The sequence below is a fragment of the Trachemys scripta genome, chromosome 7 (genome assembly GCF_013100865.1).
Source record: "Trachemys scripta elegans isolate TJP31775 chromosome 7, CAS_Tse_1.0, whole genome shotgun sequence".
Lineage (NCBI taxonomy): Eukaryota > Metazoa > Chordata > Testudines > Emydidae > Trachemys > Trachemys scripta.
In genome coordinates, this window is record NC_048304.1 from 95851156 (window position 1) to 95869295 (window position 18140).

At 41.2% G+C, this 18140-nt stretch overlaps 1 protein-coding gene across 2 annotated transcripts in view; it reads right to left on the bottom strand.

Moving 5' to 3' along the window:
* Window positions 1-8269, bottom strand: part of BTAF1 (B-TFIID TATA-box binding protein associated factor 1) — a 107128-nt gene extending 98859 nt beyond the window's left edge. For both annotated transcript variants that reach the window (XM_034775596.1, XM_034775597.1), the window contains exon 1: window positions 7932-8269. In XM_034775596.1, the coding sequence (XP_034631487.1) occupies window positions 7932-7945 (14 nt within the window). In that variant the 5' untranslated portion in view covers window positions 7946-8269. The remainder of the gene's footprint in view (window positions 1-7931) is intronic.
* Between the last annotated feature and the right edge of the window lie 9871 nt (window positions 8270-18140).

Sequence of the window (18140 nt, forward strand, 5' to 3'; positions counted from 1 at the left end):
TGGTAAGGCCAAACCAATTTTCCAAGCCAACGCTGTAGTGGAACTAGAAATACAGCTTTCTAATGGAATCTGGTTGTAACCTCAGCTAGAGAGAGGTAACCTATCTATAACAGCACCATAAATGTACAATAGGACTCTCCCCCAAAACAGCTCACAGTTTAAATGCACAGATACAACGCAGAAACAAGATCACCACTTGTGATTATAGCTGAAATTCTCAACCGAACAGGAGGATATTGTGTTTTTCCTCAGAAAAGAAGCCTTGAGTATGTGCAGGCAACAGAGATAAAGGGAGTGCTTGGGAACTAAACTTAAGTGTCACACAGATAGAAATAATAGCAAAGATATTTCTGAACTGCTTTGAAAAAATAGAATATTACATGCTAAAGTGAATTTTATATATATAAATATAAAAAAAAAATAATGGAACTGACCTCTCCCTACAGATATCTTAATTTTAATGTAATCACAGTCCATCTGCCTAATTCACCCACAATTTAATCATTTCCTTCATTTGACATCCCTAAGCAATTGTTTGTGCAACAGTAGTGGCTGCTACCTTCTTCCCCAAAGACATCTGCATTTCAATGGTAGAGAAACAGTCATGATCCCTTTATGTGTTTGCACTTACATTGTTTATATCACAGTAAAGCATTTAACTTTATAAGTCAAGTCCTTGTTCACTTCCCTGAACTTGTCAGGTATCTCCATTTGTTCTGCAACCGCTGATTTAAGACTTATTTAAAAGTATCAATAAGAAAGGAGGATGTTCAAGTGTTAATAAAATAAAGGTTCTGCACATTCTGCTTTTTTTTTTTCCCCCCTCTCCCTATAAATACATTCTGAGGAAAGAAGCCCACAATCTTTAAAGTTCTTTGTTTTTGGAACTGTATGCGTCCCCTTCTGTGCTTCTTTGTTGCTTTTTGGAGTAGATGGCAACTTAAGAAGCTCCTAAAATGGTATAATTTTAGAGAAATATGTAGTCACACAAGGGTATCAAGCAAAAACCAAAGGAATCCACAGGCCTCCCGCAAAAAATAAAATGCAGGATATGTGGCTCAGCACATGTGGCAAGTAATAAATATATTTTAGAGTAAGTGTTTAACAGTTGCCTTTTAAAAACTTAAAATATTGAGGGACAAATACATCCACTATGCATGCTGCCTAGAAATAACCGATTACAGTGCCTATATTTAATGTTACCCGGCTGTTATTCATGTCTTAAAAACACTGCTGAAATTTAGTATGCTTTTTTCTTCCTCTAAGTTTCACCCAAATAAATTGAGCCATTTTCAAGTATAGAAGGAGTGGGAAGAAAGCATTTTTTTTTTAACTGACTAAAAAGCAGGAAGGGGATAGAAACTTAAGTTTGGCAGGAATACAGTCCTGAGGCCAAAAATGTGCCTTTCATGTCCTGGTGAAAATTTGATATGGCCAAGTTAAAGAATTTTAAGAAGTTCTATTTAACATATGTACATCAGATTATATTAGATGATAAAAAACAAATGACGGTCCAATATACCAGTGTCAGCAAAAGAAAGTTTTCACAAAATTGATGTCTGCACATTCAATGTAATCCTGAGACATGTACATGAAACTGCTTGGAATTTCATTTTTCATATGTTGGGAGATTGTGGAATATAAATGACTATTTGTACAGAGAAATAGAAATGTATGGAATAAGGCAAGCCTTCTCACTTCACTGCTTGCACATTGTGTCATAACAAAACATATTCTGTTGCTGTCTATCAAACAGTTTAACACAACTATGTCAGGCACAAAGTCATCAATTTTATGTAATGAAACAGGGATCATGTGTTTTTATTTTAAAAAAAGGATAACAATTAAAGACTGCTGTAATGCATAAGCATAGGCAGCCTTATTTTTTACTATTCCACTGTACAACCTTAACTTTATTTAAAATATTTGTATAAACTATAACTTGTATATTGCAGACATGTATATACAAAGTGTATCCCCAAGCTAGCATGATGCTTTGCAATCAAATAAGTAGGCAAGGTCCCTGCCTCAAGAAGCTTATTTTAGGACCTGAGCCAGCTCCCATTTAAGTGACTATAATTTGTCCCCTTGCCTTAATGAGAGATGAAACAGGCCCTTACGGTCAAGTCCTGCAAAGACATACTCACAAGAAGTTTTACTGGCCTCTAAAAAGAAGTTATTGTATGGGTAAGAGCTGCAGAATTAAGCCCTAAATTTGAAAGGAAAGAAAGAGACAGACATGAAGAGAGGGACTTTTGGAGGGTGAGAAGAAGTCAAAAGTAAACAGGAAGGGAGTATTACTTCAGATACACATCTCACAATGGAAAGCAGAAGGTATAAAGAGTTTAGTGTATTTCTTGTCCAACACATAAAACCTCTACTGAAGAGAAATGTAAGTTACTTGTTTTAAGGCTTTGTAGTAGTGTTTTGAGGGATATATAAGAAGAGTAGTTGCCTGGCTCATAACTCTGGCAATCTGAAACCTCTTCAGTGTTAATAAGCAATGTCCAGTTCTAAAACAAATAAAGTGATTCCTTTACATGCAAAACACACTCACACACCCCAAAAATGCTACCATCTATTACAATATACAATGTAGCTGACAAAGAAAAACTGATCCTTCTTAGAACTATAAATGCAATGCAAATTTCATCATTTACATACACTTTCTATCTCAGAACACATCTTCAGAACTGAAGCATATATATGACCAATTAAGTTGCAAAAATGACACAGAAAAGCAACAAAATGGCACAATAGTCATTAGACCAGGGCTTCAAAAATGTATTAACACCTAGTAGCCAGATACCGATACAAAAGATATACCAGCAACATCTATGGGCAACACCCTGGTGAGAATCCCAGCTCCAGTTGCTGGAATTCCTATCAGGGTTCTAGCCTTGGATCCTGTTCAGGAGTTTCATCTTTCATATCAGTCTTTGACTATGAGGTGTCTGAGAAGTTTCACATCTCCTTGCTGCTGCATTGGGGGGGAGGGGGGTACTTCCACTGCTCTATCCTTTTACCAACTGCCTGAGGCTAGTGCCATGCAGTAGCGTTCTTCCACAACTCTAGCAGTCTCCGTTAGTAAGATTTTAGTACTAGAGTGCCTGCCTACACTGCTGTTTAACTTTCCCAAGCAGTAGTAGAGTGGAACTGACAAGACTCAGGTCAGTTTCATTGTTATTTTAAAGCTTGGGGTATTGATGAAACTAATAAGAATTACATCAATATAACTTTCACGAATACTCACAGGCTTTTAAATGGCAATCAACCTGACCCTAGTCTGTCAATTCCACTCTACTACTGTTGCTGCTTGGGAAAGTGAAGAGCAGCAGCAATGAAACTACATGCAGACTTGGAAAGTCAGCAGTGTATACATTCACCGTTTGGAAGGTTCTCTGCAACCACATAGGCTAGAATTTTTTTTTTTTTTTTTAAGTAAATTTATGTTCTGCCAGAACTGATAATCCCATCAACACAATGTTTCTACAAGCATATGGATTTTTCAGGCCTTTACTGGAGGTTTTGGGTTACCTTGAGAGGGACAGATAGAGATAGATTGTTAATGATATATTAAGTTTGAAATTTTAGATGTTTATGAGCTCACAACAAGGTTACCTATTCTTAGGAACTCTTATATGACACAGCCTCACACCTCATAAAGGCTTGCCAGGACCAGCATATGAACCATTCTCAGGGACTTTACTATCAGGATCCTTCGTAACTATACAGAATATGGGTCCTGTATTATGGTCCCAATTTGGGGGGGTGCAACTGAAGGAAGCTATACTGAAAACCCAGAAACTGGTGTCTTATTTACTGACCAGGTATAGCACAGACAGCGCAGCTTATACTTCTCCACGCTTGCTTATTAAAGTGCTTCATATTCTCCCCAGTGAGGTAAGAAAGTATTTCAAATGAACACAACTAGAAATCTAATCAATTTCATGAAGTGAGTTAAAGGTAGGGGCAGGTATTATACCTATAACAAAGTCATTCTGCTACTTTCTTTGATTTTACTATCACATTTTCCTATTTTAAAAATGTGTCTTCTCCCCTCCCAGTGTAGTGCAGATTTCCCCATTATCCTGGGGGGTAATTGACTGACTAAGCAGAAGAAACAATGATATATAAAGTGTTTTTGAATATACAAAGGAAAATGAAAAATAGGTTCCCTCTAAACTCTTTTAATTATAGTGGCTCTTTTGTGGGATTTTTTGTAAAAATAGCTTAAATTAACTTTTTAGTTAAATACCTTAATTAACTTTTTAGCTGGCAGTGTCCCCTTTCAATCTTGATGCCAACACATACTTTAGACATTGCTGAAATCCAGCAACAGTTCTGAATAGTGTCCTTTTTGCAGCGATAGCGGTTTGTGACGTGAAAATGTTCACTAGGCAACCTATAATCATGAAGAGCACCAAAACCATCATCACGTCATGATGAGTGTCACTATAACGGGGCCAGATTTGAGCAAATGACTTTAAGGTAAAAGGGTTTGCTGTAACCCATTACTAGTCCCTGTCTTGAGCCACCTAATTCCACAAGTTCATAGTTCCTTTCTCAAGCAGGGGTTCCTACCATGCTCACATTTGTGTACAAGCCTAATGAGAGAGAAGAGGAAGAACAAATTTCTTGCTATTGCACTGGTTGTTTCTACCAAGAAACAATTCTATTACCCAGATACATTGCCCTGTACAGCTAATAGGGAAGGAGAAGTTGGGGAGAGAAGAGAATTCCCATCAAATTATCCCTGTTCAAGGCTTATTCTTGGAGATTGGAGAAGGGGGCACTGTAGCAATATGTGTTTGTCTCCTGAGAGGAAGGCTATCCTGCCTAAACACCCATTTGTATTTATTCTTGGGGATGACATCCATTGGGTAGCCCCTACTTGTCTGTGTATTACTGCAGGAGACATGGCACAATCTGTGTTTTACTATCTAGCAAGGCCTTTTGTTATGGGGCTTCTGCTACTTTGTTTTAAATAAATAAATAAACCAAGACAATGAAATAACCAGCAGACTCTAAAAATAAGATTCTGCCACAAGCAAAATTTTTAGAAGACAGTAGAGAGTCTGGTGACACACCCCACCCCTCATCCACTAGCATGGACTAATATCCCCAAAGCCGTTTCCTTTATTCCATAAGTGCTAGCCATGTTTTAATTTTTTATTTTTTTTAACAAAGCAAATGCATCTTAGCTATAGCAGCATTATAAGACCCTATTCTGGTTTTGACAAAAAAATGTTTACAGATTCTCAGATTTTCACCATCTGTCCAGAGTTTAGTTCTGACAAGCCAAGATTTTAGGAAGGTTTTTCCATTCAACCACCATTCAAAGCTAATCTTCACATATATGGCAAGGTACTTGACAATCTTTTGTTTTTGAGGAAAATATAAAAGCAAAATCAGCTGCAAACACAGGAATAGGATTTCATTTGTGAAATAAGGTTCTCAGACTAAGTTAGCCAGAAACTTCCCTAAGGCTAATATCATGTATTATCCTAGTCAGCTAGACTTGTTTCTCCCACCCCCTCCATTTATAGTTAATATTTAACATTAATCTTGATTCTTTAATACATATATAAAAACCACACTTTTAACCACAACTATCCACAGGGAGAGTTCAGATCTCCAAGATAAATGAAGCTTGTAAAGACCATAACACTAAGCAACCAAACCTAATTTAATCAACACCAACGATTTATATATTCATGCAAGTTTGAAAGGAAAGCATGCTGAAACTTCTGCGTTCAGAAGTGAGAACTCTTAGAAACATGGTTTTCTATTGTCAGGTTTAATACAGACTGCTACAATGCTCCTGTTCTTATATTTAACTTCAAGGAAAGGTCACTTGTCAAAACAAGAGTTACTGTATATGATCTGTGTTGTGTGATGTTTCTGCTGTATCTATTGTAAGAATGTGCTGAGGCCAAACTTATACAGTATCACTTTTGCATGTAGACTGAAACATTGGAGACAACAGGGACACCCAAACCGTTACAAGTGTTTCAAAATATGCAGTTCTTTTACACTACTTGGCTCTTGAAGTGATTCCTTACTAACTTTCCTGGGACTGTCTCTCACAAATATTCCACTAATTTCTGTGCAATTAATGTCTTTTTACAGCATACACTGGATAAAACTTTGTATGGTATTGTTCAACTAGTCTCAGAGTTTTGGAAATACACCTCTACCCCAATATAACATGACCCGATATACACCAAATTTGGATGTAACATAGTAAAGCAGCGCTCGGGGGGGGGGGGGGGGGCGGTGCTGCGCACTCCGGCGGATCAAAGCAAGTTCGATATAACACGGTTTCACCTATAACGCAGTACGATTTTTTGGCTCCCGAGGACAGCATTATATCGGGATAGAGGTGTAACTGCCTAGCTTTCCATTGGAACAAGTGTGTCTCACAAATGAAACTACATATATACATATATAATCTGTTCTAAATTAACACAAATTACAAAATATGCCTTGTCTACACAGGGAACACATTCGACTAGAAGCATTTGAAGTTTGGAACAGAAGCAAATCCTCATTGTAGACAAGGCTTTAAAATATGTATCAACTGTTCAGCTAATTCTTAATATTCCAGTGATCTGCAACACTGCAAATAAAGTAATTAGAGAATTTTTGTGTAACAGAAGAATTTACAGTGACTGCCCCAAAAATAAAGGGATTATAACATTGCTGTGTTGGAAATGACATGTAGCATCTAATAGCAGAATTTAACTGCAGAAAGGTTGGTTGTTAAAATAATCTCCTAGTGCTTTAAATTCATATGGCCAATTTAGGGCAAAATCCCAATACAAAACCATTGTTTTGAAGGGAACAGTAGAGAACAATCAAAAAAATTGTCATGAGACACTGTCAACCTCAAAGCTTCTCATGTCAAATCAATTGGCCTCACTGCTGTTAGGGGATTTAAAAAACACGTCCATATTACAGGCTTGAATTCATGTTTCACAACAGCTTTCAGTGATGAATGAAATTCACATTCTAATAGATCAGATGATGTATTGACAAAGATATGAACCTTGCTACCTACTTAATGTACATCTTTGGATTAGGATCCACCTTTGTTACAGAAGTTTTAAAATGTAGAGGGGTACCACCTATGCAGATTATCCCCAAATCTCATCACCACTGTCACAACATCTAGGTAATGGTTAGATGGGGCAGGGGGGAGCACCCCATTGTGAAGTTTTTCCTGTGTTCAAAGGATGATTGAGATTTATAGTCAATTTTATAATATACAACTTTTAATAAAATATTTGTAACCTTAAACACTAGCACACCTTGATTCACATATGTTTAAATTGATACCGCCTAGAAGCTAGAGAGCCAGGATTCCCTAATCCTTCTCTGTGCTGAAGTCTATGATTTTATTATTAGCATACTAGGAGGCAGACAAAGCAAAGTAGTTCCTGTCACCTCCGGAGGCCAGCATCATCGCTGCCAGTACACTGGTGGGCTACTTTGATGTGGCAGGATTCCACCAACCTTCGGCATGAACATTTAAGGGTGGCCTGTACATCCTTTGACAGGGTGTATAAGATGTTGGATGGGGAAAAAACCCTTATCGCAGGAAGGAGAGATCGGGGTTCACACACTCTTTAATGAGCTACGGGCTTCTGTCTGCCCCTGGGGCTGCAGTTACCCCAGCCGATGGGCATGCAGTGGACTGAGCCCACGCTCAGGGCCATGCAGCAGCACCAGAAGCACACACGGGAGGCCGCAAGTGGCGCATGCTGCTGGGCAGGGATAATACCCCGGTGGGGCCTCAAGAGGTTAATGAGGCTATTAGGAAGCGGGAGCGAGTCACCTCTTCAGCCCCACACAGCAGAGGCTGCCTTGGGGGCTCTGGCCCATGGGCTGCCGCCCTCTTCCCCCACCCCCTCCGGGCTTATACCGACCTGGAGACCGCCATAGCCAGAGGGAGCCTGGGCCCGGCTGGATGAGAGCAGCGGGGTGGCAGGTGGGGGCCGCCGTTGCTCTCCCAGGAAGGAGGATGTAGGGGCCTAGCCTAGGCCTCTCAGGCTCCACACTCCGACCTCGGCCCCAGGGGGTAAAGATAGGGAGCGGCTGAGCGCCTTGTTGGCCGGCGGAGTCCCACTAGCCCCCGGGGATGGCGGCAGTACGGGTGGTAGCAATGGAGCGGCCTCAAAGCACCGGTTAAAGCTTCTATTCGCCCATCGCTGGGGAGAAGCCCAACGCCTGGTTTTATAGGAGCAGCCATCTTGTATTTATTCCCTTCCTCCATGATAGCCGCTTCCTCATTGGCAAAAGCGCCGAGCCGCAGCCAATGGGAACAGTGCTTCTAAGAGTGGAGAGGGAGGGAGCGTAGAGTTGGGGGATGGGGCTGAGCAGACTATCCTGGAACTTGCCGCGCCTGCCGGGGGCGGGGGGGTCAGGCCGTACCATTTACACAGCTGTAGAGGGAAGCCTATTCAACGGATCGTACCCGCTGTCGGGGGGTGGGGAGAGGAAATCCCCAAAATGTGTCAGGCAGTTTACATCTACCCCATAACTTCAACTGCAGCGTTCTCCGTGGGGCTAGAGCGGGAGAGAGCACTCCCCCCCCCCCTTCGCCTGCAGTGGCATCAGCCTTCGTCCCCACAACTTCTGCTTGCAAACCACTGCCTATAACGCACGCGGAGCGGCAGGAGCGTGGTAGGCCCACCGGGACTACAGCTCCTAGCATGCACTGCGCCCGCCTGAGCTGGTGGGCCGCGTGCGCACGGCGCCGTCACGGCCCCCTGCTGAGGGAGAGTGGGTGCGTGGCGCCCCTGCTAGGCAGGAGTGTGTGGCCCGCGGTCTCTGGGTTGCGAGCGGGTTCGCTTCTGCCTGCCCGCCCGCCATGTAAGGGCGGTTGCTGAGCTAGTGGGCCCTAGCGCTGGGGCATATTTCAGCAACCGCCTCCCACTCGTGTCCTGGCACGAGGACCCTTCCTGTCACTAGCACACTACCTACTGTCCGCCTTCAGTGGCCGAGCGGGGTCAGGGGAGGTAAAACCTTCCCACCTTCGACATTTAGAGGGTGACTCCAGGGAAATCAAACAGTTTACAGAAATACATCCAGCTAGTAGTAAGACACTGATCTACACTCATCCCACCTCCCACATACAAGTGGGTATTACACTGAAAAATAGAGGCTGGAATACAATAACAAGACCCATTGGATTTACTTACAATTATTTATTAACCTGCAATAGTTCCCAAAATAGCCAGGCCACGACTGAGTTTCCATATCTGTAGCTCATTCCACTCCCTTTGCAAAGAGGAATTACCTTCTAAATGCTAGAGATGAAATCAGAGCTGTATTTGATATTCAGCTGAACTAAATTGCATTTTTCTTCTGTGTAACACAGCCTCACACTCTTTCCCCCCCCCCAACTTTCTTTTAGCAAATTAAGTAAGGTGTGAAGCAGAACCAGTTTTAAAGGCTACTATGACTCCACCCAACAATCTGTTCCACCAATCATAGTTCTTTTTTTTTGCCTGTTATAATTTATTTGTCTTAATATCTGTGGTAGATTACTAAACCTTTCCTCAGGTGCCCACTATCAGCCTCACATAAGGTTTGCTAATTTCCAAGATCACCACCCACAACCTCTTTTCTAAAGAGATATACTACCTTCAATCCTTTTGGTATAGGATATGATTTAAATTAATAGAGTGCATATTCTTCTAGCAGCTCAGTCACTTAGGCCCAGGTCCTCAAAGGTATTTAAGCAGCTAACTACAATTGAACTCAATGGGAATGGCACATGAATAGCATTGTGGATCATCTGGGCCTTTATTCCTGGATTCCATCAGGACAAGAATGTCAGAATACCATGCAGTCCTGGTGACTTTGTGCTCTCAATTTATCGGTTGTTCTGGCACCTTCTCTATTGATATCACAATTTCTGCTGATACTTTATTAACTGAAAAGACTTGGTCTGAGATAGGTCTCTGCAGTGTAGGCTGATACAAATAAATCATGTAGCATTTCTGCCATGTCCTGATCCTCCTTAATTGCTCCCTTTACTCTCTGATAGTCCAGCAGGCCAACCCATTTTCTCACAGGCTTTCTATTCTGACATACATAAAGAAATCTTGTTATTCATGTTTACTGTCAGATTGTAAGTTCTTCAATTACCACATAGCATTCCTAATTTTTATTTTATATTTTATTTGCTGTAGGTTATGCTCCCATCTATTACTTCACTAAAGATGGATTTCCATTTTCTGAAGAATATCTGTTTAGTTTAACCTCTAGTTATGGCTATTTAACCAAATGTTTTTCTAGTCTTTTTGCTTTTTGTTTAGAGGTACATTTATATTCTATCACTCAGCTGGGCTACATGCTGAATCTATAGCCAAGACTACACCAAAAAGTTAAGATGACCCAGCTGTGTTGCTCAGGGGGTGTGAAAGCTGACCTAACCTCCAGTTTAGGTAGTGCTAGGTTGATGGAAGAATTCTGTTGACCTAGCTAGGCCCTCTCGGGGAGATGGAATAACTACAGCAACAGGAGAACCCTGGTACTGCTGTAGTGTTGTAAGTGTACACATAGCCTAAGAATTTTAATTGCCTCATTTTTTACTTAAGGGACTTTTTGAATAGTTTCATAATTTTTTTGAAATGCCCTTTTAAAAAGTACAGTGTCAAAGTGCTAGTTTCTGGTGCATTCCATCCCTTGAGGATATGGAACTCATATTGTGGTCACTGTCATTTAGTAGCTTATCTATGGTTACTTCTAGAACAGACTTCAATGTGTCTTCTCAGTTACATAGGGGAGTATCTGAGTGGGAGTTAGAGGTGTCACTATATCCAAATATTAAGCCTGGAGTTGAATAACTGAGTGTCTAATGGGCAACCTCTTACAGGGTTAGTGTGATATGGCTTTTGAGTCATTTGTTATTAAAATTCAAGTAAATTGCACATTTTTGTAATATAAAATGGTTACAAATTCATTTCTACAAAATAAATATGTTCTAAACTATTTTCTAACAGTACAAAACAATTTGAGGCATAGGAATTTATAGTGGAGATTTGTTTTTCCAATATTTTTCTCTACAAATAATAGGTCTCTTTTTATAATTCAAGAGATTCTGTAGGCTGAGCTCATTGCACACACTGGGGATTCCTTGCATCACCCTATGCCCCTCCCACCCCACAAAAGCTCCGAGTGGGCCACCTTCCCATCCATCTCTATTTCAGGAACTCCTTGCAATCTCCTTTACCCCCCTCCCTCATGCCAAGGGCTCTCTGTGTGTCCCATTTCTCCCTCTGGCTCATACCAGGGACTCTGTTTCCCTACTTCCCCCCTAGCCTGGTCCCCCCCCTCCTCATTCTCCCCTCCTTGCTAGGGACTGCATGCACCCAGTCCCCCTTGTGGGGAACTGTACTTTCCCCACAAGAGGCTCCGTCAATAAAACCCCATTCCTTTCCTCTGCTCCATGCCAGGGCTCTGTGTATCCCCACCATTCCTCTCTCCCCCATACCAGGCTCCCTCCATTCTCCACCCCTGTGTGCCATCCCACCTACCTTTCTCCCTTCAGTCTTATTTATTTTTTTCTGTCTGAGAGATAAGTTATGTAAACTGTATTGGGACCATTGGCAGAGCTGAGATAGGTGATATTGTTATGCTGGAAGATGTTAATGGCTGCCATCAATAGTTTCTTTGATCTAGAGTCAATTATGGAACAGGCTGAAGCTGCTGGGTCTGCTAACCAGACGCAAGGGGCTCCATGTGTCCCCCATTTTCCCCTTCTGGTTTTTCAGTTTTCACCCAAACCCCAAGCTTGTTAGGATTCTGCCTGGAACATTCCCTGAAATGTTGGAATTGATCACATGTAGCATTCAAAAGTTATAATATTACATCCAAACAGACAGAATTGCCATCAAATTGAGTATAGGACCTTGTTTCACTCAGCCAATAATTTACATTCCCTATAAACATTAACAGCTGAATTAATCTTAGATTAGTTAATTCACCACTAACTATCATTTTATATATATATATATATATATATATATATATATATTTCCAAAGCTAATACTTAAAAAGTATGTGAAAGGGGATCATTACCTATTTCATTTACAAATCGTAGAAAAGTAGGGCTGGAAGGGACCTAGAGAGGTCATCGAGTCTAGCCTCCTGCACATATCTAGACCATCCCTGACAGGTGTTTCTCTAACCTGTTATTAAAAAGCTCCAATGATATGGATCAATTTATTATCAATACCAATATATTAATATTAGTATTAAAATACTTAATAATAATTTATATTTTCCTCTTGCTTTTCCACACTGATGTTGGGCAACTTATTTGAAATAATTCAAATGAATATAGAGATACTAACCAGAAATAACTTTAAAAATTATATGGATGCCTCTGAGAGAATATTGTCTTATCAGCCAGAAACACAACATCATATTTTGTAAGTGTGATCATCATGTCTTCTTCTGTAACACATACAACACAGTTAATTCTAACCAGATCAAGCTGTGATATGTTTTGCCATATGTATCTTGATTTATCTGATTTGAGACTAATAACAGGAACCAAGATTTTCTTGTGATTATTTTGTTCCCTGATACCAGTTATATCTCTTAAAATATTAAAAAACAACAATGACAACTCCCAACTATGTAATCTATGCCTAGTGAGTGGAGTCTGTCCAGACTGGCACATGATATTTGGCAGAGAAAGTGAAAAACCTGGGGGTGAAATCCTGACCCCACTGAAGTCAGTGGCAAAACTTCTATTGACTATGGTAGGTCCATACTTTCACCCCTAATCCTGTTGTCTATACCCAAGTGAAACACCCACTGAAATCACTGGGAGCATTACCACATATATGAGTACAGGATTGACCTCAACCCAGAAGTGCTGAAACTTCATGTTGTGTCCCAAGGTATTAGGGATTCTTAAATCAAAACACAGACTTCATAGTGAGATAAACTGAGGCTATGTCTACACTACAGCAGCGACAGTGGCGCAGCTGCACCAATTCAGCTGTGCTGCTATATCACTTCTGGTGAAGATGCTCTAATACCTCCTGCCTCCTCTAGTGGCGGTAGCTATGTCAGCGGGAGAAGCTCTCCCATTGACAGCGCTGTCCACATCAGCTCTTAGGTCGATATAACTTAGGTTGCTCAGGGGTATGGATTATTCACATAAATTGTACTGAGGTAATTTGTAGTGTAGATGTAGCCTAATCTGCAGTGCACAGGAATTCACTAGAGCTGATTGAAACTTTGAACAAAAAGGTATTTTTATTGAAATTTTATCTTTTTTTCAAAATTGGAAATTTTGTTTTTTTTTGTATTTTTTTAAACTAACCTGGAAAATGAAAGTTGATTTTTTGCTTTATAATTCCCACCTCCCTCTTTTCAGTGGGAACAGGAAGGGGGAAGGAAAAGACAACAAAAAACTGAAACATGAAACATTTCAAAATAAACATTTTTTACTTTTGAAAAATGTTGGTACACATTTTCACAAACAAATTTTGAGTAATGAAAAAAATCATTCTTGTTTTAAACTTGCAAAAAGAAAATTACTTCACAACATTTCTCACTTTTGACCAGTTGTGGTATTCACACAGCACTAATTTCAGTGGGCTTTGGATCAGGCCCATAAATCCTAAAATCTGGTCCAAACATGCATTAGGTTCAAGGTAAATTATGAGGTGGATTCTCTGGAGTCCTGTTTGGTTTTTGAAATTTGGGTCAGGAATCTGGAGGGAATATCTTCAGGATATTGCACTACATGTAGACTAAATTTAAAGATTAAACGGAGGCTATTCTTATTTTTAATCTCCACATGACTTTGTTGATGTTGGAGGGTCAGAAGTCAGAATTGCTCCTGTATTCTTTTGATAACCAGTGTTTGCATCAACATGGTATTTAAATACAAAGCCACAGTCACGGATTTATGAGGCCCATGACATATTATATTGAGTCTCTGCCTCCAGCCTGTAACCTCTTCTCTCCTTCTACACCCATCTGTCTTACACATTAACACTCCTTACACACACACACAGCTTTTTCACGCTCTTTGTCTCCTTTCACACATTCTCTCTTTCTACTTTAATTCCCCCCCTCCCTTTTCCTTTATCACTTTCTGTTCATGTTACTTCCTTCCCTTTGTCCCTCCATTTCTGTTTCTCACTTCAGAAGAAAGGGGAAGAGCAAATGTTAAGAACATAAGAACGGCCATACTGGGTCAGACCAAAGGTCCATCTTGCCCAGTATCCTGTCTTCTGACAGTGGCCAGTGCCAGGTGCCCTAGAGGGAATGAACGGAACAGGGAATCATCAAGTGATCCATTCCCTGTCACCCATTCCCAGCTTCTGGAAAACAGGCTAGGGACATTAGCCCATCCTGGCTAATAGCCATTTTTTTAACCCCATTATAGTCTTGGCCTTCACAACATCCTCTGGCAAAGAGTTCCACAGGTTGACTGTGCCTTTGTGTGAAGAAATACTTCCTTTTGTTTATTTTAAACCTGCTGCCTATTAATTTCATTTGACCCCTAGTTCTTGTATTATGAGGAGTAAATAACACTTCCTTATTTACTTTCTCCGCAACAGTCATGATTTTGTAGACCTCTATCATAGCCCCCCTTGGTTGTCTCTTTTCCAATCTGAAAAGTACCTACGTTTATCACAACCAACAGCTCCTCCCCAGCACTACACATAAGTCTTTCTAGATATCTCGAGAGATCTGCAACCTTCGCACCAGGCAGGCACGTCACCATGCGGTTCTCCCAGTCATCGCAAATCTAGCTATTTATGTTTCTAATGATGGATCGCTCCTCTGTTCACTTAGAAGCGGGCTCTTTAAAGCCCTGGTCTTCCTGAGTAGCCCCACCCTTTGGTTAAGGGTTGATGGGTGCTAAAGAACTTAGGGATCAAAGCCTGGTTAAGAAGCTCTCAGTCTTGCCTACCAGGCCACTAGGCTCAGCACAGGGTCCCCCAAACAAACAGACCAGACGGTATATTTCAGTCAAGCAGCAAGCACACCACACACACCACACACAATAAACTTACCCCAAGGGTCACGTAATCGCTCCTCCTTCACCTGAAGAACTCCCTCGCAAAACTTGGAGCTTGTATCAAGGTGGCCTTCTCCCAAGGTTCTCTTTGTGTCTTGTGGGTCTTCTCTAACAGTCCAGAGGAAGGAGAGGTGGCCTGTAGGTTTGCCTCAGGCTGCCTTGTGCCAGGATGTCCATGTATTAGCCCTCAGAGCAAGTAGCAGTCTATTTGGACAGGAACCTCTGAGAAGAGGCACACAGTGGGGGCTGGTGCTGCATACAAGAGCTTGTCTGTTAGCCACTGCCTCTGTCTGTATGTACTGCATGCATCTTAAGCAAACTGCTGTTCACTCTGGTGAGAAGTGGTAGGTCCCCCTGATGAACCCAGGCCTGGGACAACATTCCTAGCTGCCCCTATCCCCTTTCCCAGTGATAAAATGACCAATAAAAAGTAAAGTCTTAATTTTTAGAAGTGGCTAGTGATTTTTGGTGCTTCAATTTCTTCTTGTCCAACTTGAGACATCTTAAAGGGGCCTGATTTTTCAGAGGCTGGGTGTTCAGCACTTCTGAAAATCAGGCCCCTTTGGGGTGCCTCAAATCACTAGTTAGTTTTGAAAATGTATGTTGAATCTGCAATTTGTAGTAAATTTGTTCTAGATGCTAATAGGGACAAAATGGATCCTAATTGGGACTGGGGCTTTTGGGTACAAATCATAAAAAATAATAGAAAGGAAAAGTGCTATGTAACTGCACAGTTTAATAGTTACTGTATTATTTTGGTTGCAAATAAGTTGCCTTAAATAAGAACAGTAAACAGGTCTGCGACTCGTGAAGTTGTAATTCATTTGTATTTTCCTATGAATGTTACATAACTTCTAAAGCAATTAATTGGGCAGGGGGAGAATCTGGTGGTTTTTAATAGAAGTTCAGTTAAAATTATATCGTGTACTCTTGGGAAGATGTATGATCTAGTGGTTGCAGCTGGGACCTGGGAGTCAGGAACGCTGTCACTAATTTGCTGTGAGACCTTGAGGAAATACATTTAATTTCTCGTTCTCTATTTGCAAAATGGGTATAAATATTACTTTTCTACCTCCCAAAGATGCTGCAAGGCTTAATTAAATAATGTTAGTAAAGGAGTGTGAGGCCTGTGACGCTGTATGGAATCTGGGGGATGCTTTAGGATATTATGAATACCAATATTGTAAAATGGCAATGAGTTATGCCAGATATGCCATGTAAGGTATCTGCAAAAATGTTATAATTTTCCAGGTATGATAATCTCGTTTAAGTGTTTGTATCACCTTTTTACTACAGTAATTCCTCGCTTAATATTGTAGCTATGTTCCTGAAAAATGCTACTTTAAGCAAAACAATGTTGAGCAAATCCAATTTCCCACAAGAATTAATGTAAATAGGGGGAGTTGGTGGAGCCAGAGGGTGGGATATTTCCCAGGGAATGTCTTACTGCTAAACGATGAACTAGCAGTTGGCTGAGCCCTCAAGGGTTAACACATTGTTGTTAATGTAGCCTCACACTCTATAAGGTAGCACGAATGGAGGGAGGAGACACAGCATGGCAGAGCGAGACAGAGACACACACCGGGTGCATGAGAGAGAGACACGGGCATTGCCCTTTTAAGTACACTGATCCCACTCTAAGTACATTACCTTTTTAAGTAGATCAGCAAGTTGAGACAGCAGCTGCTGCCAGCAAGCTCCCTCCATCCTGAGCCTTGTCTTGTCCCCCTCCACCCCCTGCTCTGTGGAGATGGGGTACAGGAGTTGGGGGGCAGGAGCGGGGGGAGGGGGACACCCTGACATTAGCACCCCTCTTCCCCGCTCCCCCCTCTGCACAGCAAGCAGGAGGCTCCAGGGAGCAACTCCAAGGCAGAGGGCAGAAGCAGCACAAGGCAGTGGGGGGAGGGACAGCTGAACTGCCCGGCAGTTGATAGCCTGCTGGGAGGCTGCCGCACAGGGAACTTAGGGGAGCTGATGGGGGGGGGGGGGGCTGCCAGTCCACCCTGGTTCCAAGCCCCCACCAGCTAGCTTCAATGGCCTGCTCTTTCTGCAAGCAGTGGACAAAGCAGGTGGCTGCCAAACAATTTTATAAGGGAGCAATACGCAACTTTAAAGGAGCACGTTCTCTAATTGATCAGCAACGAAACAATGTTAACTGGGACGACATTAAGTGAGGAGTAACTGAATAAGTTATGTATGGTATGTCTGTAGTTCCAAACTTGTGCTGTGCATCTGGGTGACGCCTCCAGACAGATTGGTATTAGCACTGCCTAGCCTGCTTGACGGCCCATCCAGGGACATCAGCTATACAATTGACCCACTGAGAGAAGGCCAGGGATACCCTTATGACTCATCAAGGTGGAAGTTTCTATTTAATTTCAGAATATTAAAAATGATGCAGAAGAAGTTTATCATAAACTAATCAAAATCTTTGTCATGTTTCTATCATGTAGAAAGGGCCAATAAGATGTTTTTATCAAACTCCACCATGAGAGTAATGGTGACGTATTGAATACACATGAGGAAAAAGAGAACATTCAATATTTTAAAAAATGAACTGAGTCATGAATTAAGTCTCTTTTCTCTTGTGTTAGGTGAAAACAATCCATTCTTACAATAGCAATGCAGGCTATAGCTGTAATCTGTTTTGTAGGATATCCAGCAGGCCTAACATTACAAGGCTACAAAGCAATTTGTGGAAAGCATTTGTTATTAGGAAGTTACATTGTATACTACCAGTGTGATTGTTGAGCAATTATCAAAAATAAATAAGCACAATTTAACAGGTTTCCTTTGGAGTAAGACATTTAGGTAGTTTAAAAAAATCCTTTAAACAAATTTAAATTTTATTTTTACTTAGAGACATTATCTTTCCAGTTAAAAGGGGGTCTTACAGCCAACAGATTGCCCTTGAGTAGAGGAAACCCCAGTTGGTGCAGACCCATCCCTCCTGCACCCGGTATAGGGAGACTTGCCAGGAGGACTGTCAGCACAATACAAGAGAATTGTGTATGTATGCTCAAAAATATGCACTGGAACAGCCCAGTTGAAGATCAAAGGTTGCAAAGATAGCCAA